Source organism: Dermochelys coriacea, chromosome 5 (assembly GCF_009764565.3).
Source record: "Dermochelys coriacea isolate rDerCor1 chromosome 5, rDerCor1.pri.v4, whole genome shotgun sequence".
In the NCBI taxonomy this organism is placed as follows: domain Eukaryota; kingdom Metazoa; phylum Chordata; order Testudines; family Dermochelyidae; genus Dermochelys; species Dermochelys coriacea.
In genome coordinates this window covers 24366330-24389595 of record NC_050072.1, presented here as the reverse complement: position 1 = coordinate 24389595, position 23266 = coordinate 24366330, and the positions used below count along the sequence as shown (strand labels likewise).

The window sequence follows — 23266 nt, the reverse complement described above, 5'->3', positions numbered from 1 at the left end:
GCCCATAAGCGGTTGTCTACACAGTTATTCCCAAATAGTTATTCTACTTTACATTTGCAACCTACCTTATTCTGGAATAACTTTCATGTGTAGACAAGCCCTCAAAGTTTACAGTCCCCCTGTTCATAACACACTCCGTGAAAGATACTCAGTTTTGACCCACCTGATGTTCTTGTTCTAGCAGGTCAAGGATTTTGATGAAGCGGGACCCTACCAAGGCACCACAGTCTAGCTCACAGTATGGTTTCAACAGGAAACCTTTGTTGAGAGGTTCAACATTAGGACTCATAGAGTGAAACTAATTTAAACTGAGAGGAATGAAATGAAAGAAAGGGAAAGTTTAAAAGCAGAATATCAGGAAAGTTTTCCTGACCAGTGAGAAGATGTGCAGCTATTTAGCTGAGGATTAGTTTCACAGAGGAAGTGGTGTGGTGGGATATTTGCATTTCAAAGCACCACTAAATACCCTGTAGGGCAAAATCCTCCATTGGGCAGGGAAAAATAACCAAATGCTGACTCAGCTCTGTGGTGGTGGTGATGCATGGTGATTTGCCAGTGGCAAAATTCACTCTAGGATGCTTCTGAGTCAGGGTAGCATAACGGCATGAATCAGTACAGGGCTAATGACTGCTGGACTAATAGTGGATTGGAATAGGTGACCACAGGAGAGAGGGTTTTCTTCAAAAGTGGAGATTTGGAAATGACCTAGAGAAAAGAAGGAAACGTTGGGGGAATCCACAATAGTGGATTCGTGCAGATATTTTCAATGGGAAGACTGGGAATCTAGTCTAAATGGATGGGAAGCACTTCTGAGGCGAAAGGATATTGTTTATTGTGATGAGGGTGGTCTTTCTATGGTGGACACCAGGAGAAATCTTCCAGATCCTTAAAGAACCCAGAATTCATTGGATTATTTAAATCCAAGTATAGTAAACACACACAACAGGCTGTCAACTAAGCTTAGTGTAGAATAGAAACTAAGGCTATCAGAATAAATACTGAATATGAACTAGCTGGACATTTTCATGGAAAGAGAAGGGGATTGAAAGATACAGTGACAGTACTTTCTCTTGTTTAATTACTTATTTAAAGCAACTACAGGATATTGGCTATAATGTAATTGAACAGAAATTGTTTGCTTCATTTCAAGTCAATTCTGTTGCACAGTATCTCTTCTCAGTCACCACTAATGGGCAATACATCCCACCTGTGGAATTCAGCGGAGCTCCAAAGTTGTTGCTGGAGGCTCCAAGGTTAAGCCCCACTCTTCAGTTCAGGCCACCAGATTTTCTGCCTCCAGCGGTGAAAGAAGGCAGCAGCTCAGTTTCTCCCAGCCATTTTGTTATATAACGTTAATTTTGATTCCTTTTCACAAAGCAGTGACTTGTAATTTTTCCGCCTCATCCTCCCCACCTCTGGAGTGGGTATATGACAGCTTGTTGGTTTCAACCACCTGGACCTAGCACTGCAGTGGCTCCTCTCTGAGACTCTTCTGCACTCCTGAGGCCTGGCAGAGATGGCCTGCAAACGCTGGGCAAAAGAGTGAACATGTGATAGATATCAGTCACATTGCTTATGCCCTACTGGAAGGTGCTAAAGTAGTACAGTGATGAGCAAATTATGGGAACCTAATAAAATAGAAAAGCCAAGTCTGAGGTCATTAAAGTTAACATGGCACTTTTTGTAAGAAAAATTGTGTTACCCACAGTGTTACGTTATTTGTTAACCACAAATTCCAGCTCAGGTAATTGCTGTGTTCACCTAAATCGCCCTGAGATTTCATTTGGATATGGTACTCTGCTTCCATGTCACCTCAGAGGTGGTTGTCTATCAGTGGAAGATAAAATTCTCATAGGATAATCTATATATTTAAGTTTTTGTAAAATGCTTTTGGGGGAAAATATGTATGGTACATATTAAAAACTTAACAACTACCCTTTGCAGGTAAAACTAACACTCATACTAACAATACCCGTGAAAGATCATTTCTGTCCATAAAAAGCTGTTAACTGTATTAATTTTGCACAGTTGAGCTGTCTGCTCTCGTGTTTACACATTGTGATACAGTGGATCAGATCTTCAGGCTGTGTAAACTGGTTTAGGTCTGTTAGTCAGTGGAATTATGCTGATTTACATCTGCTGAAAAGCTGAACCACAGCCTTTAAATACAAGGTCATTTACTATTTTTCAAATAATACAGTATAATATCATACATATTTTTCTGATCCATTAGATACATAGAATAATAAGCAGTAGAAACTATTTATGCCAAAACCCACGACAGTTGTTTATATGCAGGATGTACAGTGGATGAAGCAGAATTTAAATGAGATTACTCTGGATTTATACTAGCATAATTTAGATCAGAATTTGACCTTGTGTGGAAAGAGAGGAGCTGCTTTATTTTACACTTTCTACATTCTCTTTTGGTTTCTTTTCCTATTACAGCATCTTCTGTTGGTTAGCTATACCATGTTACATTTACGTGCCCTGTTTGTAGCTTACACCGCAATTTATGTTTGTTCTGAATTTGAACCCATCTCATCTCACACTTGCTTTCAGTGACCTATCACCATAGGCCTCTAACTGAAGAACTTTTCCATTCCATTTCCAATAGAATATAGATGGAAGGTGCCTACGTTTCTAGCAATAGGTACATACAAAATATGAATGACATTGAAAATTATAGAGTTTAAGGTCAGAAGGAACCACCAAATCGTTTAGTCATGACCAACAGGTTTCAGAGTAGCAGCTGTGTTAGTTTGTATTCGCAAAAAGAAAAGGAGTACTTGTGGCACCTTAGAGACTAACAAATTTATTAGAGCATAAGCTTTCGTGAGCTACAGCTCAATGCATCCGATGAAGTGAGCTGTAGCTCACGAAAGCTTATGCTCTAATAAATTTGTTAGTCTCTAAGGTGCCACAAGTACTCCTTTTCTTTTCATGACCAACAGTTATCAATAGAATTTTGCTGAGGAAATGTTGCTTGACATAGTCTATGACAGAATGAGGGGATTTTACCTCTTCTAGGTCAGTAGTTCTCAACCTTTCCAGACTATTGTACCCCTTTCAGGAGTCTGATTTGTCTTGCATACCCCAATTTTTACCTCATTTAAAAACGACTTGCTTACAAAATCAGACACAAAAATACACAAGTGTCACAGCACACTATTATAGAAAATCTGCTTAATTTATGATTTTATCATATAATTATAAAATTTATATTGGAATATAAATATTACACATTCATTTCAGTGCATAGTATATAGAGCAGTATAAACAAGTCATTGTCTGTATGAAATGTTAGTTTGTACTGACATCACTAGTGCTTTTTATGTAGCTTGTTGTAAAACAAGGCAAATATCTAGATACCCCTGGAAGTCCTCTGCATATCCCCAGGGGTACATATACCCCTGGTTGAGATCCACTGTTCTAGGTCATCTTTAGACCAACAAAGCTGATTAGATGGTTTTCAGCGCACACAGCTGACTAGATTTTTATTTAAGCATTCACCAGTCTGCATTTTTTTTTTTGCTCTGATAATTTTCGGACCCTCTGTATTTGTTTTTTCTTTATTATTCAGTGGTGCTTCAACGCGGAGTGCATTAGAGTGGGAAAGAATCCAGAAATGATAAACGGTGGATGGGGCACATGGTCTTCCTGGTCTCATTGCACACGTACATGTGGGGCAGGAGTTCAGAGCGCAGAAAGACACTGCAATAACCCAGAGTAAGTTGTGTGCATAGTTCATCACCAACCCTTTCATTGCGTTTTTTTATGTAATACAAGGTGTTTAAGATGTCTGGGTATTTGTGAGGATAGGGACACTTTTGTTTCTCACCATATTATCAACAGCTACTGCAGCAAGGCAACCATTGAACCCACTTCTCCCCATAGAAACACCCCTGTCTAGAATCCACCCGCCTTGCTTTTTACAATTTTCATGTTGCTTCTCAGTCTTTCTTATCTTTCATGGAAATTACTTCCACCAGAGAGAGACGAAATCTTCACCTGCAGGATTAGTACGAACATCAGAAACATTGTTTTTAATGATACTACTTTGCATAATTTGCAATATTCTCAATAACTATGTGGGGGTAAAAATTAGTGGCCTATTCCTGAGAGCTGCTGAGTACTTGCAAATCACATTTGACCCTAACCCAGCTTCATTTTGAAGTCTCAGAGATCCTAGTGCTGGATTCTAAGAATCTCTAGATAAATAGGTATGTATAGGGCAATTAAAAAAAATGCCTAAGTCCCATTTTCAAAAAGAACGGAAACACTTAGGGCCCAGATCCTCAAAGGTAGTTAGGCGCCTAACTCCAGGAGTGATCAGCTCCTGACATGGTTGAGCTCATGATGAACTATCTATATGTTACTGTCTTAAACAAATAATACTATGTGTTCCATTTTCCAAAATGCCTAAGGTCTGGTCTACACTGCAGACAAATATTGGATAACTGTCACTCAGGGGTGTGAAAAATCCACACCTCTGAGTGATATAGTTATACTGACCAAACCCCACTTGTAGACAGCGCTATATCAGTGGGAAAACTACTGCCTCTCGGAAGGTGGATTAACTTCTCAGATGGGGGAGTTCTCCCATTGGCACAGAGTGTCTTTATTGTCGTGCTACAGCTGCACCAGTGCAGCTGTGCTGATGCAGCATTTTAAGTGTAGGCTTACCCTAAGTGACTCAGAAGTCAAGTCCCCATTGACTTCAGTGTTCAGCACCTTGTTATGAATGCACTATTTAAAATAAAACACACTTACCTTTTATACAGACTCTAAAGCCACGAAACTTCACACTCTACTTCTAGGCCACAGTTTGGAGGAAAGTATTGCACTGGAGAAAGGAAACGCTATCGCATGTGTAATATTGTCCCATGTCAACAAGACGCACCAACCTTTCGTCAGATGCAATGCAGTGAATTTGACACAGTTCCCTACAAGAATGAATTCTACCAGTGGATTCCAGTTTATAACACAGGTAAGAAGTAACACAGTCAAATTCAGAGCACTTGCAGATAAATAATGTGTGAAAGGAAAGTAAATGAACATGAGTCTTTGACTTGCCTAAGAAAAATACCACTTTGAAGGCCACATGTGTTCTGGTTGAAGTTTCAGGTCCTATAAATAAGGCCCTTCATTTCTGTTTGTTTGTTTGCGTACTTTCCCAGGAATTAATCAGTGTTTATCTCAACAATTTAAAAACAGGTGGAAACCAGTGCCAAAAATTAGCTTTACTGTTTTCTGGATAAATATCAGCATTAATGTTGGGGGCTGGGAGGACAGGAAAAAAGCAACAAATAAAGACAATTAGGAGTTTATTGTTTATGAAACTATTATCGCTAATCTCCATTCCAAAAATTAAACTTCTTTCTAAAAATAGTTTACAACTGGTGACTTGTGCAATTATATTTAATGTAGCTCACTTAACCGTTTCCCTGCCATTGTGGGGCCTTGAGCACGGGTGCACTCTGTCCTTTCTATCCACTGCCAGTTGAATGCAACTGTCCAGTCTCCTGGAGCTGTAATACTTTGGTCTAGTTGTGGTTGTTGGGTTGATTGTGCTGGGTGCAGGTGTTGGTGGCCTGTGATATACAGGAGATCAGACTAGTTGAACTGGGGTGATCCCTTCTGGCTTTGAACTCTACAACTCTGTAAGGAGCTTCAGTGTGAATTGCAAAAGTCTTGGCTGTCGATGTTTGTTTTTTTTTTTTTTTCAAAGTATCTTTTTCACAGCAGGGATGGGATGCCCAGAACCCAGTTATGAAGGGGAGGAAGGAGCACCTAGCACTCTCAGAGAAGAGCAAGCAAGGAGGTGTCCAGCACTCAGGGAGGGAAGGACATGGGGAGAATAAGGGATGCCTGGCATACACAATGGGAGTGGGTCAGGAGCGGCCAGTACTCCTCATTCCCAGTATCCTGTCACTGCATCAGTCCATGGTTTGGGCAGGCTTCCTGCCCATTTCATTCCACCACTCCACAGCTGCAGCAGCCATCAAGTGCAGTTACCCTGTCCTACACAGTGCCAACTGGCAGGGAATCTGCAGGATCTGGGTCTGGGGAATTCGAACAGGCAAAAAAATCCGAAAGCAATTTGTGATCAGGAGCTATCTCTACTGTTAGCGCTGGACTTCAAAAACCTATCCAGCAAGACTTACCAACATTACTTGTTCCTTCACCTAAGAACAATAAACTGTTTAGAGAAGTTACGCTCAAAGGTTGACACTTTGCTTTGACTTTAGATATGCTTCCTGTCAGTAGCATTTGTCATCAAATTTACTGTGTGTTTAATGCTTGACAGCTGTGAATAAACTTCTTAAATATCATCTAGTGCCACACTCATTGAATAAATATACTACTGAAGATAAGATTGGAACAGGCAATAGTCCAGGAAAGCATTATCAAAGTGGTTTCCTCAGCTTGAACGAAGAAAATAAGGGTGATTAGGTATCTTATGAAAGAGTTTGTCAATAAAAACAAACCACAATAAATCCAAAGCTCTTAGGGCCTGACACAAAAACTACATACATTTGCAGATCACATTATGCAAGTTCTTATGTAAGAAAACTGAAATTCTATTCCATTTTGTTATGCACAATGTGTACATTCAATGGAATCTGGATATATCACCCACTTGGTGAAAATAGACACACAGGGCCAGTGCTCGTGGAATTTTGGGAGATAATTATTTTTTACTGTTCCAGTGTACATGCATGAAGTATGTTCTTGTTTAAAAAACTCTTATTATTCATCTGAATCTAATTCAGTTTTTCATGGAACAATTAAGGGCACATCTTTGACTACATCCCTGCCAAATCCCAAGTTTCTATCACCTTCCACTGAGGTGCTAGAGGTGTTCTTAAGAGAAAATTTTGGTGACTTTTTTATCAGAGAAACTGTCTTTTATTTCACTCCTCCTTTACTTGCAGATGATTCAATCATTTCTGATGGAAATGTCAGGAATAAAGGTGCTCCCTCACTGAGAGCAAGAATACTCGCATGCAGCTGTGATGCTATCTAAAGGGGAAGGTGACTGCCTACAATAATATGGTCACCTCTTTCACAAAATTGTGATAAAACTTGTCCAAAGTATGCCTCGCTATAATCTGCTGAGTATCATTATCTTGTTATAATGTGTATCGACACTGCACGTGGAGCCATGAAATTGTGGTATATGTAAGTAACTCCAACATGTGGTGAGGCTGAGAAACCCCCATAGGTGAGTTCTTCAGGAATAACAACGGAACTGTAAAGGAGCCACTGCATGCCATTCCCGAAGACACCGCAAACAGCACGTACGCAGAAGTTGCAAGCAAAAATTTGCAGTTCGTCTGAAGAATACGCCAGGGAATTGCTTGACCCCATGACACAGCAAGGATTTTCCAGCCAAAAGGGTCAAGATCTAAAAAGGGAGAACAAAGGCCCCTGGCCACCTCTTTCGTGTTCCATCTTTGGACTGGTGAATTCTGACAGGGGAAATTTTGAACCAAGGACTGAGGTCCTCAAAACTATTTGGGCAACCCAGAGAGACTTACAGAAAACTAGCAGATTTAACATCCCTGTTATCATTTTGAACGTACAAACTCAAATTCACCTTTAACATATTTTCTTTAACCTCTAATTCTCATTTCTTTTTCTTTGCTAATAAATCTTTAGTTAGTTTACCAAAAAATTTGGGTGACTGCGTTGTCTTTGGTTTGAGATCCAGAGCATTCATTGACCTGTGGGTAAGTGACTCGCCCTTTGCAGCTGGAAGTTCCTAATATGCGATTTTTTTTTTATTGTAATAACCTTTCATCACAGAAGTCCAGTTTGTCTTGGTGGTAGCATAGGCTAGAGTGTCTAAGGGGACTGTCTGTGGCTCCATGATAAGCTAGTATAGCGATCCAGGAGCACACATATTATAGAATATACCATCAGTTGGGAGTGTCTGCCCTGTTTTCTGACAGTCTGACCTGAGATTGGCCTCTAAGTTGTGAGCCATGTATCGGGCACCATGACAATTTGGTGTACTTGGCAGGATTCACATGCCACAGGTCAATTGAGCTTTAAGATAAGAGCCCAATACTATTTGATGTTAAAATTTGATATTGAGAGTTTTAAGGTTTAAAGATTAGTTACAATGGATGATTTATTATCATATGGGAGTCTTGACACGAGAGCTTAAAAAATCATCTAAAGAAAGGGGGATAACCATTAAGAAGGATACCCCAGATCAGGAACTGAGAACTATACTCGTGGACTATGACCAAAAAGCAGTGCCTGAGCAACTCCATGCCCCAGATGCAGAAGTGATCCATATGTAGATGCTGGCAACCGAGCAACAGCATGAGCATGAAATTAAAACGATGGAACTCTGAATGAGGGAGAAGTAAAGCAATCACTGATGTAGAAAGAAGGATGCCCACCAAAGGTGCCCAGATGGCTGAGATGGAGAAGGAAGCTGAGGAGACAGCCAACGAAGCCCAACTGAGGTGCATGGAGCAGCTGGAAGCTAAGAAAGAAGCACAGCAGAGAGATGGAAGCTCTCACACTGCAACTCTACATCCTGGACAAGCAAAAAGAATAGCCGCCTCAGCCTTGGGATACATCCCCTCCCAACATCAGGGAATGGGAAAAAGTCTATCCAATTTATCATGAGTCTGATTGCATAAAGGAATTCCTATCCACCTTTGAGAGACTGTGTGAAATCCACAAGATTCCAGAAAAGAATTGGATGCCAATCCTTTTAACCAGATTGACTGGAAAAGCCAGACAAGTATTTAATTAAATGAAGAGGGATGATACTATGGCATATAAGAGCTTTAAAGAAGCTGTATTAAAAAGGTTTAAAATCACCCCCTGAGTCTTATTGTTTAAAATTGAGACATCTTAAAAAATCTGACAATATAACTCATGTGGAATATGTGCATAAACTGCATAGTTATGTAAAAAAATAGAGGCAAGTGTTGATGGCAGCTTTGATAAGCTGTTACATTTGGTGATGCAAGTGCAATTAATTATGGGTGGTCACCAGTGATGTCAAAGCAGCCATTTGTGACAAAAAACCTTCCACGGTTTTGATGGCAGCAGAAATTGCTGATGAGTATGTTGAGTCAAGGGCTCGAGAGCGGAGAAATCTCCAGTTTACAAGGGAGGAAGAATTTAAGAATAAACCTAACCCCAACTGTGTTTAAAAAAAAATCTCAAGGGAGCCCAAATTTTAAAGCCTCTTACCCTAAGGGGAAGCCAATTGTTTGCCATGAAGGTGGGATCCCTGTCCATATAAAGTCAAATTGCTCAAAGGTCACAACCTGCACCTGCAACCCCTCTTGTGGGTTCCAATGCTACCAATATAAGTGCTAATGCTATCACATTAGCCACAGAGGAAATTGTGGGAGAGGAAAATGGCCTCATCTAAGGTGCCACAAGTACTCCTTTTCTTTTTGCGAATACAGACTAACACGGCTGCTACTCTGAAACCTGTCATAAATGATATTAGAACTGAGTCATGGGATGATAGTGAACAATTCATTAAGAGTGTAAAAGTAAATGGGGTTGAATGTATCAGGTGGTGTGATACTGCATCTCAGATTACTTTGGTTAAAGAAAGTTTTGTGAGAAAAGATAAATTGCCTGGCTGAAGTATAAATCTTCAAGCTTTGGCTGAGTTTTCAATGACTGTGCCTCTGGCTAAAATCCACCTGAGTGGATTTCACCTTGCAAGAAAAATTTTAAGGATGATATTGTAGTTGGTATTAGGAATTTGCTACCTGCTGATATGTTGATAGGTAATGACATTGTAACTGTGTCCAGTCAGGTTGTCATAACTAGCCTGGATCTGATTCCTCTACTTTGCCTGCTGTCAATGAGATGAGCTGGAGGTGAGGGGGAATTCCCCCGAGCTATTGTTTGTTGAGGATGGCAGCTTGCCAGCTGAGGAAGGAGCTGAGGATTCTTTTGTACCGGAGACTGTTCTGGGTTTAAGTGAAACACCAAAAGAATTTTTATATCATCTCGTCTTATATCATCATTGGAACAGACTAGGATTGCTACACAGGATCAGACCCCTCCTGGGGAAGGAAAGGTCAGTTTTATTTATTCAAAATGGTGTATTATTTTGGGGAAGCTCCTTCTGGAAAAAGGCAGCTTCCTGAAGAAGTGTGCAAGCAAATAGTTGTGCCTGAGAGGAATAGGAATATTGGGGAGGCATTTGCCAGAGAGTCTGTAGATTTTTGTGGGACCTTTCCCTAGACCTTCCAGGAATGGAAAGAAATCTATACTGGTGGTGGTAGTTTGAGCTACTGGGGCCCCCGAGGCTACAGCATTGTCTAATATTGAAGCTTAAGTGGTGGCTACAGCTCTATTCGCTATTTTCAGCAGAGTAGCTTTTCCCAGAGAGAATTTAACAGACCATGGTACAAATTTTATGCTATTGTCTTTAAGAAGTTGTGGAAGTTTATGCAGGGTGAAACATATAAAAGCTGCATCCTACCACTCAGATACTAATGGAGCATTAAAAGCCAAGCTTAGGATGCATGTATCCAGGCATGAGGGCAACTGGGATCTGTTGCTCCCCTTGTTACTGTATGCATACAGGAGTGTACCCCAAGAATTTACTGGCTTTGGTCTCTTTGATCTCCTTTATTAGAGGCAGGTCAGAGGACCATTAAATTTAATTTGTGATTCTTAGGAGGGCAGTACTGAGGAAACCGAACAGCCAGTAGGAGAATGTGTGTCTCCGTTTAAGGGAAATTTGCAAGTTATGATAGATTTGATGCAACAAAACCTTAAGAAAAGTCAGAAAGGTTGATGTGACACAGATATAAAAGAGAGGTTGAAATTGGAGATATGGTGCTCCTACTAATTACTGTGAGGAAGAACAAAATGTAAGATTTCTGGAAAGGGCTCTTTGAAGAAGTAAATGAGGTTGCATATAATGTCAGAAAGCCCCATGGCAGGGGAGCCATGGAGACGCATCAATAGGTCGCAGACTTACCATGAAAGGGAGTTAGCTGTCAATATGATTTGTTGTGCTGATGAAGAGAGGTTGTCTGATCCCTTAATTGATTTGGTCAGGGAAAGCCAGGAGGAAACTCCACTAGGGAGCACTGAGTTTTGGGAAAGCTTAACTCTATCCCAAAGGCAGGAAATGCTGGCCATGTCTACACTACCACTTATGTCAGCAAAACTTGCATCACTCAGGGGTGTGAAAAAACACATCTCTGAGCAACGTTAGTTTCACCAACATAAGTGGTAGTGTGCACAGCACTTCTCCCGCCAACATAGCTACTGCTGCTCATTGAGGTGATTTTATTATGTCAGCGGAAGGCTCTCTCCTGTCAGAATAGAATGATTACATGAGCGATCTTACAGCAGGGCAGCTGCATCAGTACAGCTGTGCTGCTATAAACTCGCTAGTGTAGACATGGCCACATGTTTAACTAATGAGATTGTGCATTCCATTTACACCATAGGGCCTTGCCCAGCTCCTAGCAGGGCATACCAGGCCAAGGGAGAACTGCAGAGACAGATCAAAGAAGAGGTGGAAAGCATGCTAAAAATGGGAATAATCACTGAATTAAAAAGCCCATGGGTTTCCCTTCTTGTAATGGTACCTAAAAGGGATAAAACCGTGAGGTTTTATGTGGATTATAGGGAAAAAATGTTATCACCCAGCCTGATCCATATCCCATACCCCAAATAGAGAACTTATTGGACCAGTTAGGGGGGTTTACAAAATTCATAACTTGTGGGTATTTGCAAATTCCCTTAGATCCACTTTCCTAGTGGAATCTGGACTGTATGAATTTAAAGTTTTTGCCTTTTGGATTGATGAATTCCAGAGTGATCTTTATGTAGATTATTAATGAGGTGCTGCATAGGTTACAAACATTTGCTAGAGCCTATATAGATGACTTGACCATTTTCCGTAGCACCTGGCAAAACCACCTGTACCATGTAGGTGGCCAAACTAGGGGTGGGCAATCTTTTTGGCCCGAGGGCCACATCTGGGTATGAAAATTGTATGGCGGGCCATGCATGCTCATGAAATTGGGGTTGGGGTGAGGGCTCTAGCTGGGGGTGCAGGCTCTGGGGTCGAGCCAGAAATGAGGAGTTCAGGGTGCAGGGAGGGGGCCTCCAGACTGTGTTAGGGGGTTGGAGAGCGGGGGGGGGGATTGAGGGCTCTGAATGAGGGTGTGGGCTCTGGGGTGGGGCTGGGGATGAGGGGTTAGGGTGCAGGAGGGTGCTCAGAGCTGGGACTGAGGGGTTCAGAGGGTGGGTAGGGGATCAGGGCTGGAGTTGAGGCGTGGGAGGGGGTTAGGGGTGGAGGGTCCGGGCAGTGCTTACCTCAAGCAGCTCCCAGAAGCAGTGGCATATCCTCACTCTGGCTCCTATGTGGAGGTGCAGGCAGATGGTTCCTGGCCAATGGGAGCTGCGGAGGCAGCGCTTGGGGCAGTGGGAGTGTGCGGAGCCCCCTGGCTTCCCCTGTGCATAGGTGCCAGAGCAGGGACATGCCACTGCTTGTGGGAGCTACGCAGAGTGGAGCAAGTCCCTGCCCCCACTCCCTGGTGGGAGCTCAAGGACCATATTAAAATGTCCGGAGGGCCAGATGCGGTCCCCGGACCATAGTTTGCCCACTCCTGATGTAGGTGTTGTGCTGCAAATGCTAAAAGAAGCCAACCTCACTGTTAAAGTCTCCAAATGCAAAATGGGGGCTGCAGAGGTATCTTATTTGGGACACAGGTGGGCAGTGGGCTGGTCCACCCTGACACCTTAAAAGTAGAGGCCTTTAAAAGCTGGTCTGCCCCTAAAACAAAGAAGCAGGTCCAACCCTTTATTGGTCTGGGCAACTATTACTGTAGGTTTGTAAATGTTATTGTGACCTCCCATCACAGACCTTATAAAAGGAAAACTGGACAAGGTGGTATGGTCAGAGGCCTGTGAGAGAGGCTTCCAAAATATAAAAGGATCCTTTGTCCAAGGAGCCTGTTTTAGTCAGTCCTGATTTTAATAAACCATTCCTGCTTTGTATAGGTGCTTCTAATATTGGTTTGGGTGCTGTACTGTGCAAGATGCAGAAGGGGGTAAAAGACACCCCATTGCATACTTAAGTGAAAAACTGACCCCAACTGAGCAAAAATATGCCACGATTGAGAAAGAATGCTACACCATAGTCTGGGCTGTTAACCACCTTAAACCCTATCTGGGTAACAAAAAATTCAGTGTATTATGTGACCATGCCCTTTTGATTTTGCTGCATAAAGCTAAGGGAACCAAATCAAGGTTACTCCACTGGAGTTTAGCCTTGCAAGAGTTTGACATGGACAAAGTTCATATCAAGGCAAAGGAAAATGTAGTTGCTGATGCATTGTTGAGAATGGAGGAACCCTGAAGTGTATTCAGGAGTGTCAGTGGTATCCATTCCTACATCTGTTTTGCGTTGAGGGTGTGAGGCTGTCTAAAGGGGAAGGTGATCGTCTACTTTAATATGTCACTTTCACAAAATTGTGATAAATCGTGTACAACGTATGCCTTGGGAGGTATCACTGGAAAAGTTATAATCTGCTGAGTATTATCTTGTTATATGTGTATCGACACTGTGTGTGTGGAGCCATGAAATTGTGGTATATGTATGCAACTCCAACATGCAGTGAGGCTGAGAAACCCCCATAGGTGAGCTCTTCAGGAATAACAACAGAACTGTAAACAAGCCGCTGCATGCCATTCCCGAAGACACTGCAAACGGCATGTACACAGAAGTTGCAAGCAAAAATTTGCAGTTCGTCTGAAGAACTGATGGCAAAGCACATATGCCAGAGAATTGCCTGACCCCATGACACGGCAAGGATATTTCCAGCCAAAATGGTCAAGATATAAAAAAAGGAGAACAAGGGCTCCTGGCCACCTCTTTCCTACTCCATCTTTGGACTAGTGAATTCTGAAAGGGGACATGTTGAACAAAAGGACTGAGGCAAAAACTATTTGGACAAACCTGAGAGATTTACAGAAAACTAGCAGATTTAATATCCCTGCTATCATTTTGAATGTACAAACTCAAATTCACCTGTAACATATTTTACCTGCTTTAACCTCTAAATAACTCATTTCTTTCTCTTAGCTAATAAAACTTTAGTAAGTTTACTAAAGAAATTGGCTGACAGCATTGTCTTTGCTGTGAGATCCTGAGCATCCGTTGAATCGGGCGTAAGTGACTGGCCCTTTAGGGCAGGAAGTACCTAATATGTGGTGAGTTTTGGTTTTAATAACCTTTCATCACAGAAGTCCAGTTTGTCTGAGTTGTAGTATAGCTGGAGTGTCTAAGGGGACTGTTGTGGCTCCATGGTAAGTTAGTATAGCCATCCAGGAGCACACATTTGTTGCTGGTTTGGTTAAATCCTATTATAGAATATGCCACCACTTTGGGGTGTCTGCCTTGTTTTCTGACGGTTTGCTGAGGGTCTGTCCTGAGATTGGCCTCTAAGTTGTGGCACATACCAGGAGCTGTGACAACAGCTAAAAAAGTAACTTTGAGAAAGTTACAAGCAACAACCTTTTATGTGAAGGAATACTCGTGAAACTTTAACTACATGCATTGCTGTGTGCATTGCTTAAACAAGAGCATTGTCAGCTCTCCTGTGGTTTTATAACACAATTCTCTGGGTAATTTCATGTATTTCTTGCATGACTTGTGTGCAAAATCAGATGAGAGGTGGTGAGGCAGTTCGCTAGTTACTTACCTTCCAAATTACTCCATGATCCAGAACAAAACAATTCTAAACAAAGGATTAAAAAAGTGCTGATGTTACAAGTCTTCTTGGACCAGATCCTCAGCTGGTATAAATTGGTGCAGATCCACTGAAGTCTAAGGAACTGTCTCAATTTACATCAGATGAGTGTCTGATCCCTTATCTTTCCCTTGCAGGACTATGAGACTAATCCAATTCAGTTTCTTTTCATTTCAAAGGAATTTCAGCCTCATTTTAGCTTGCTGCCAAGAGGATTGTCCTTAAGAGTTTGGTTTATTGTTTTATCAACAGGTATTTTCAAAGCTCTCCGTTGACTTATATGGCTTAGGTGAAAAAATCCCCATTTCCTATCATGAAGTTTTCCCAAATACTAAATGCAACTTTCTGTGGAAACCCTTTGTCAGTGAGATGAAATCCAGAGCTCGAATCTTTGTGAAATTCTGTCATCTTTTTTAGGTTCCACCCTGAAGGAAGCATTTTAAATATTGAAGGAGACAAGGTGATCCTAATATTTCCTTCTGTCCTTAAATCAGTGAACAAAAAAAACGGTCTAGGGCTTCTGGACTCCTGTGCTGATTAATAATAATTATTATTTATTTGTTATAGTGCCCACAGGTTCTAATTAGATTGGAGGACCTACTGTGCTAGGCACTATACAAATTCAGAGGAAGGCACAAACTCTGACTTAAAGAGTTTGCAGTCTAATTTAAGAAAACTGACATAAATAATAAGAGGGAAAAGAGAAGAGTAGTAATGGTAATGCGATCCCGTGGTTACAAAGGTTACTATGCACAACTTGATGGTTCCAAATCATTTTGCTTCCCTCTCTCCTCAACACACACACACATTTTTTTAAATTGAATGATGGAAATAGAGGTGGGATGTGTGGGGAATAGCAGGAAGGGAGGGGAGTTAACATAAGGAAGGAATAGGAAAAGGAGAGAAGGGGCAGAGATCAGGGTAACCATATTTTCCCAATGGGAAAACGGGACACTGCATGGGGCTGGCCCAGAACCCCCCTTTCCTCCCCACGTGTAGGACCGGCTCAATACCCCCTGCTGCCTGCCTGCATGGGACTGGCCTGGCCCGAGCCACTCTCCTGAGCCCTCCCTCCCATGCAGGGTTGGCATTGCTGCTTGCCCTCCCTCCCTCCCCGCACATGTTCCCCCACGCTCTGCTAGGGATCGCACTCCACTTTTTTGGCAAAACTGGGCATTTGTCCAGTTTGCTCTTGCCAACTGATGATCAGCTGGCAAGAGCAAATAGGACAAATGCCTAGTTTTGCCAAAAAAAAAAAGTTGGGACGGGGCTTAAAAAATGGACTGTCCCAGCCAAAATGGGACGTTTGGTCATCCTTGGCAGAGGGACGTTCAGGAGAGAGGGAGGAAGGGGAGCTGAAGAAAAGAAGGATGGATGACAAAATGCAAAATCCAACTGCTATCTTCATGAGCCAGGAAGGAAGCTAGGGCGTGTAGTGGTGCTAGGCTTATGGAGTTTTCTTGCCTCATACTACCAGGGCTGGGCAAGAAGGGGCATGCATGGTGGACGAATGTTGCTACTATTCCAAAAACACCTGAATGAAATACAGAAACTGGCAAACTAGAGGTGCTGGGACTGAGGCAGTTCGTTGCTGCTATGTCTTCTTCCCCACCGGCAGCGTGCAACATGGGAGAGTTTTGCCTAAAATGTTTACAATTAGAACTGATCAGAACTAAAGTGTCTATTGGGTGTAAATTTATAAATAAGATCTACTGTGAAAGGAGATGTTGAACAATATGAAGCTCACTATCTAGATTTCTCCAGATGTGAACAAGGATGAGGAAAAATAATGCAATGATTTATTTTTGAATTGCATCTTTTAAACTAAATGCTTCAGACACAGTTCCAATCTATCAGTGCAAACCCCAGTATAGTAAGTGTGTACTGTATGGTACAGATTAATTTTATGGCAGTAGCCTCTCTAGTTGGGCATAGGCAGAAGTGAGAAAAGATATAATGGGTAAATTTCAGGAAGAATAACTGAGACTGGAGCAACTGAATAGCCCTGGAAAGAGGATTTTAGGCCCAAATTTTCCAATTTGGAGGCCTGAAATTAGGCCCCCAAATCCATAATTAGGAACAGAAACCACAGTAACCTGATTTTAAAAGGCACTGAGCCGCACTAGCTCTCATTTACTTCACTGGGTTTGTGGGGGTTCAACACCTCTGCAAATCAAGTAGAGGATGACTAACTTTAGGTATTCTAGTTTAAAAATTGTGGCCTGAGTGTTTTGATGGGAGGGTTAGGGGGTATGGGCCATGAGGAAGAAAGGGGACTAGAGATGGAATTTGAAAACTATCAGGTGGCTCATTACTGTACATTGAAGGAGCATATAGTTTCCTAGCTGTTAGATTGTTCACTAGTTTTATGCCTTCATCTTTATGTGAGAAAATTCATCCAATTCTGTCTTCAATTCAGCGCTCCGATGATTCCAGGATTTGAAGAGAGACATGAAACCCAGCAGAGATTGTTTCTCTTAGTACTGGGCATGTAGCTATAGTTTCTCCAGCATTATATAAAAAAGAAGTACAAATACAGAAATATCCGACGCTACGCTGAAGAAAAAAATAAGTTAAAGCCGTATTCATTTTCCACAGACCATTCTCTTTGAAACTGGCAGACTAGTGCCCTGTAACAGAGGTAATTAAACCAGGATAAAGTGTTTATCTTTACAGTAACAAATCTACCAAGCTGTGATAAGGGAGAGATACTCAGACTTTTTTACTTTATTTATTTATTTTCTTCAAGAAAGTACAGTTTAGCTTATCTAAATCTGCTAGTTTCTTGGAGAACAGTATTTCAATGTGAGGCCTACTCTGAGTTTATGGAATAAAGGCTAGAAAGAGAAATAATCCTATATCGATTCATTATATTTAATCAGTCCGTGACAGTGATGGGCTTACTTGTCTGTTTATCCTCCTCTCATATATTGGAAGATAGGGGTTACATAACTAAACTGTGATGGATCTCATATGTCTTCAGAAGGCAATATGTCTTGTGTTTCAGATCAGATCTGTACAGGTACATTCTCTGGAGCTGAGCTGTCAGAACCTTCTGCCATTAGTTTGAAATCAGGCAGAAACTGAAGTTGCAAGGATTGCTTGATGTTATAAAGCACGTGTTCGCCTTCTTATTCTTTCCCTTTTTTGCCCCCTTCTTATGACTAGGGTGCTTGGGATGAGAGAAGGGGTTATTTGGTTTGATTTTTCTGCTACAGCCTTCCCTTAGCCAAATCCTGGTTCAATGGAACCAGGAGTTCAACAGAAACACAGAATCACTCCTTGTGTAGTAGGAAAAAATATTGCAATCCTGTCTTTAGGCAGCAGCACACATTGGTCAAACACCAATTTAATCAGGTGAGAGTAGATCCCTTTTTTTTAAGGGTATGTCTACATTGGAGGTATAATTTCCGGCTCAGGTAGACATACATGTGCTAGCTTTGATCAAGCTAGTACACTAAAAATAGAACTAGAGCCATGGCAAGGCTGGGTGGTGGAATAGGCTAGCTGTAGTAACATAGTAACATTGCACCTGCAACCTTAGGTAATTACTCAGGCGACTAGCCTGTCCCACTGATTGTGCCACTATGGCTACACTGTTATTTTTAGTGCACTGATCTGATCAAAACTAGCACATGTACATTACACCTCCATCTCAAGAGTGTAGATGTACTTTGATGTAAATTAATGTAAACTCTGAAGAAAACAATTGAAACCTCTTTATTAATATTTCAGCTATTGAGAAATAATTTGTTTTCCCTTTGATTAGCTTCATGCAGTTCAATTTATACTGCCTGAGTAGAGATTCCTTTGTGCACATATTGGGGGGGGGGGAACCCCACAGGGCCAAATTTTGAGGTCCTTACTCAGTTTTTGTGTAGTCCTTATGTAACAAGCCATGATTACTTTCAGAGAAACCCTATTGTTGTCATTGGGTGCCCATTGGAGACAAGCTGCAGAGGAGCTACAGTGAAATGGGATGCCCTACTGCAGGAGCGAAAGCAGAACCTCCTGGCAGATCGCTCATTCTTTCTGCAGAACCCCTGAGACCCACAGATTCTGAGGAGGAAAATTCCTATCTCCCCTAAAATGATTTGGAGAATTTTTTTTGAAGTTTTCTTCCCACCAGGGCCGTCTTTGTGTTTTTTCCATAGGAAAGGGGCAATCAGACCCTCTGATGTTTTTATGACCTGAAATAGGAATATTGGCTGGGTTGTATCTCTCGGTATTTGCTGCTGCTTTTCTGCTTATAGTGTTAATATTTTGAAAGTTCTTGTCTTTTAATTTATTGTTAACTAGTTGCAGTAAAAGAGATACTTTTCTTAATAGATTCCTTTACTTGGAATTCCATTACATCCGTTCTGCCTCTGTATTAAGGACTCAGTCTTGTTCCCATTGAAGTCAGTGATATAATCTCCATTCAGTTTGAGGGAATACATTTAAGGCCTGATACTTCATTTCTTTCTCAGGCAAAACTCCTACAGAAAGTCAAAGGAAAGCTATTTTGCAAAATCAAGGTCTGTTTTTCAGGATCAGATCTGTTATTTTATGAATATTTTGGATTACAAGAATCTCTGTATATACCAACTTATTAATTTTTAGGATGGCAGCTTCTTTGGTAAAGTGTCATTATTAATTAGTGAAATTCACCTAGGCAGAAAATTGCTTTAAACAAAAATGCTCTTACTGAGCGAAAAGATAATCTTATGGCTAAATCATTGGATTGAGCCTTGAGAAATGTTGGTTCAATATCTGGCTTGTCTGTGCATTTTCTGTGTGATTTGGGCAGTCTCTTAATCTCCTCGTGCCTCAGTTCCCCATTTACAAAAGGAGGGTAATAGTACTTCCTTTCTTCTATCCTATTTAAAATATAAGCTCTTTGGGGACAGTGATTATCTTTTATGAAGTCTGTGTACAGAGTCTAGCACAGGGGTTCTCACAACACATTTTTTGGTGGCCTCAAAGTGCAGCCACCGACTCTTGCTGGTGGCCACTCTGATAATTTTTCCTAAAATACTTAAATTAGCTTTAGGAAAAACAAATATGCATAAATGCATGTCCAAATCATTGTAATTTATTTGTGTGTGAGGTTTTGCAGACTCAATAATAAAAATAATGTACAGTTGTCTCTATTCTTTACTGGACCTAAACAGAATAGAAACATAAATAAGGTGCTTTGCACATTCTTGTATTTTTTGTTGTTTCTCTTGCTTTTCTGGTTGCTTTTTTTATTTTAGACTTGCTGGCGAGTAAGTCTGATGTTGTGAAAAGTGATACTTGTATGTTAATGTCACTTTTCACAGTTTCCCAGCTAGCTACCAAGTCTACTATGAAAAATGATATTCACAAACATACAAATAACACGTTTCACAGCAGACTTACTCAGCCCCAGCATGCTGGGGGACAAATTAAGCCCTGGATGGGGTGGTGCATAGGGAGGCAGCAGGGCCAGGAGCGATGTATCAGGGGCTGGGGGAGGCATCAGGGACCAGGGGTGTGCACGGGGCCAGAGCCCGAAGCCCTGCACCCAGGGGACAGGGCTTGGGTAAAGGACCCAGAGCCTGGAGATGGAGCCTGAAGTCCCGCAGCTGGAGCCAGCTGCCTGGTAGGCCAGGGCTGATCCCGAACCCTCTGCCCCAGGAAGCTGGAGAACTCACTGGCTGCCTGCTCCTCCAGTGTTTGTGTCTCCAGAGGGGGCAAGGCCCAACCCCTGCTGGCAGCCATCACCATCCAGGAGGTTGTGGCCACAAGAAAAGGCCCTGGTGGTTGCATTTGAGAAACAGTAGCATAATGGGGCTATCCTAACCATACAGTTAAGGGTAGCTTAGAATTCCTCCTTACCTGTAAGGGGTTAAGAAGCTCAAATAACGCCTTGGCACCTAACCAAAAGGACCAATGGGGAAAGAGGATGCTTTCAAATCTGTGTGGGGCGGGGGGGGGGGAAAGCTTTGTTTGTGCTTTGTTTTGTGTGTTCTCTGGGGAAGTAGAGAAGCATCAGGTCAGAAAACTCCTTCTCCTAAAATCATCCTAAAATGAGTCTCAATATTGCAAAAAGAGTAAGTAAATAAGGCAAGGAACATTATAATCTTTTGTTTTTAGCTTGTGAATTTTCCCTGAGCTAAGAGGGAGGTTTATCCCTGTTTTTTGTAGCTTTAAAGTTTTGCCTAGAGGGGAATCCTCTGTGTTTTGAATCTGATTACCCTGTAAAGTTACCTTCCATCCTGATTTTACAGAGGTGCTTCTTTTACTTTTTTTTCTTTATTATAAAGTTCTGTTTTTTAAGAATCTGGTTTACCTATTTGGTTGGTATATTTATTCTCAAGCCTCCCCAGGAAAGGGGGTGAAGGAGCTTGGGGGGCTATTTTAGGGAAACAGGAACTCCAAGTAGTCCTTTTCCTGAATCTTTGTCTAATTCACTTGGTGGTGGCAGCAGTACCCATCTAAGGACAAGGAAGGATTTGTGCCTTGGGGAAGTTTTTGACCTAAGCTGGTAGAAATAAGCGCAGGGGGTCTTTTATGCGGGTCCCCACATCTGTACCCTAGAGTTCAGAGTGGGGAGTGAACCCTGTCAGGGGCCCTGTGGACACAACAATAATACACATAATAATAATAATCTGGAAAGCAAACGGCTAGTAAAGTGGCTGGGATAATAGGCAATTTTCTCAATGGCGGCAATGATCCATCCCATAATCAGTTGTGTCTGTATGTGAAAGTCCAAAGCCTAGTACTTGCATCATTCCAGGAGTTAATGTTCCTGTCTGTTGAATAATGAATTGACACTGTGTGGTAGGAGCAGGAACTGCTCTTATTTTCAGTGAAGTTCAGTGGCAAAATGGCAATTTTTCTGTTCATGCCCGATAAGGCTGTTTAATTTTTTTTTAGCAGTTGCCACTGTGCTTTCTTTCAGGCTCAGTGCTTCCAGAAATGAAACTGGACACCATGGTGATTTTTACACAATCCCATACACTTCTCCGCTTGGAAGTCAAACTTCTGTTCTACACATTAGGAACTGCTTGAAAGTAGAAAAAGGGTTTTGCACAATTTCCATGTCAGACAGGCTCAGTTTAGAGCAGGAGGCAAATACTAGGTGGAATCCTGGCTTCCTAGAAAACATGGTTCTTTTTATTGGAAAAATTATGTGGGGGGGGCAGAAATAAGTACTAAATTTAATTTTAGCACCAGATACTGAAATTAACCACAGCAGGCAGAAATCTCCTATGTGAATTTAAATGAAATAAAATAAAAACCATACCTCTTTTGTATATCTCAAAAAACGCTATCAAAATGAATTGCTTCAGTTAGCAAACTTTACAGACTGGATAAGGATTGAATGGGGATTAATTTTTTTCATCCTAGCCTTCAAAGTCTTTCATAATTCCACCCATCTACATCTCAGACCTTAATTCCTACCACTTACCTCCTTGAATGATGCCAGTTTCAAAGCCCAATTCCATCTACCCTTTGCATACTCCTATCTCCATGCTGCCTATTATAAGTGGAATGCTCTCCTTCATCCCAATTTGCCAAGCCACCGCCTTCTTTTCACTCAAGTCCCTCTTAAAAATCAACTTTTACCTTTGTGTACAGTTAGCCCAAAATAGCTAAGTTTCTGGGTTTCCCAGAATGGCCCATCTTCTGTTTTTGTCTTTGAGACCCCAATTCTCCAAAGGCTGTATTGACTTGAGTGGGACTTCTCAAGTGCCCAAAGTTGAGTTTTCGCAAGTCTAGGACCTTGCAGCTCTTTGGGGGAAGGGACAGCTTTTATTTTGTGTGCTACACAGAGCTAAACATATTGCCCATGCTTTTCAAACAACAATAGAGACTGAGCTACCCTCTTGCTCTTTTATCATTTATAAGTATAATATTTTTTGTTTTTAAACAGTGCCAAAAATTGCACTGCTCACATTACATGTAAATGCACAAGCACCCTGCCCTGCCAAGTTTGAATACAGCTGCATATATGACACAATAAAGATGCGACAAAACAGTGAGGTGGGAAAGAAAGTCAGTGGTCATAACAATAAAATTATTCAGGAAGGGCCTGACTCAATTCCCCATTTTAGTCAAGGGAAGGATTGTCATTGACTTCATTAGGCATTGGTTCATGCCCTAGCTCAGCAGAGATGAGTATACAGCACAGTTGAATATTCCTTAAAATATTTAATAAATGTATATGTAAACTACATAAATATCTTGATGTCTTGGTTGACTTATTTCTTATGGGCCTGTCAGTAACAGATTTAAACCCCCAATCCAGCAAAGGTCCTAGTGCAACAGTATTGCCAAAAGAGCTAACATGATCCTTGGGTGTATAAACAGGGCAACCTCAAGTAGGAATAGAGAGATTATTTTACCTCTGTATTTGGCACTGGGCTGTGTTCAGTTCTGGATAGGTTGACCAGACAGCAAGTGTGAAAAATCGGGATGGGGGTGGGGGGTAATAAGTGCCTATGTAAGAAAAAGCTCCAAAAATCGGGGGTGTCCCTAAA

At 41.5% G+C, this 23266-nt stretch overlaps 1 protein-coding gene across 2 annotated transcripts in view; it reads left to right on the top strand.

Moving 5' to 3' along the window:
- ADAMTS12 (ADAM metallopeptidase with thrombospondin type 1 motif 12) overlaps positions 1-23266 on the top strand; it is a 328935-nt gene that overhangs the window by 188792 nt on the left and 116877 nt on the right. For both annotated transcript variants that reach the window (XM_043514501.1, XM_038403775.2), the window contains exons 11-12: positions 3584-3729; positions 4821-4990. In XM_043514501.1, the coding sequence (XP_043370436.1) occupies positions 3584-3729; positions 4821-4990 (316 nt within the window). The remainder of the gene's footprint in view (positions 1-3583; positions 3730-4820; positions 4991-23266) is intronic.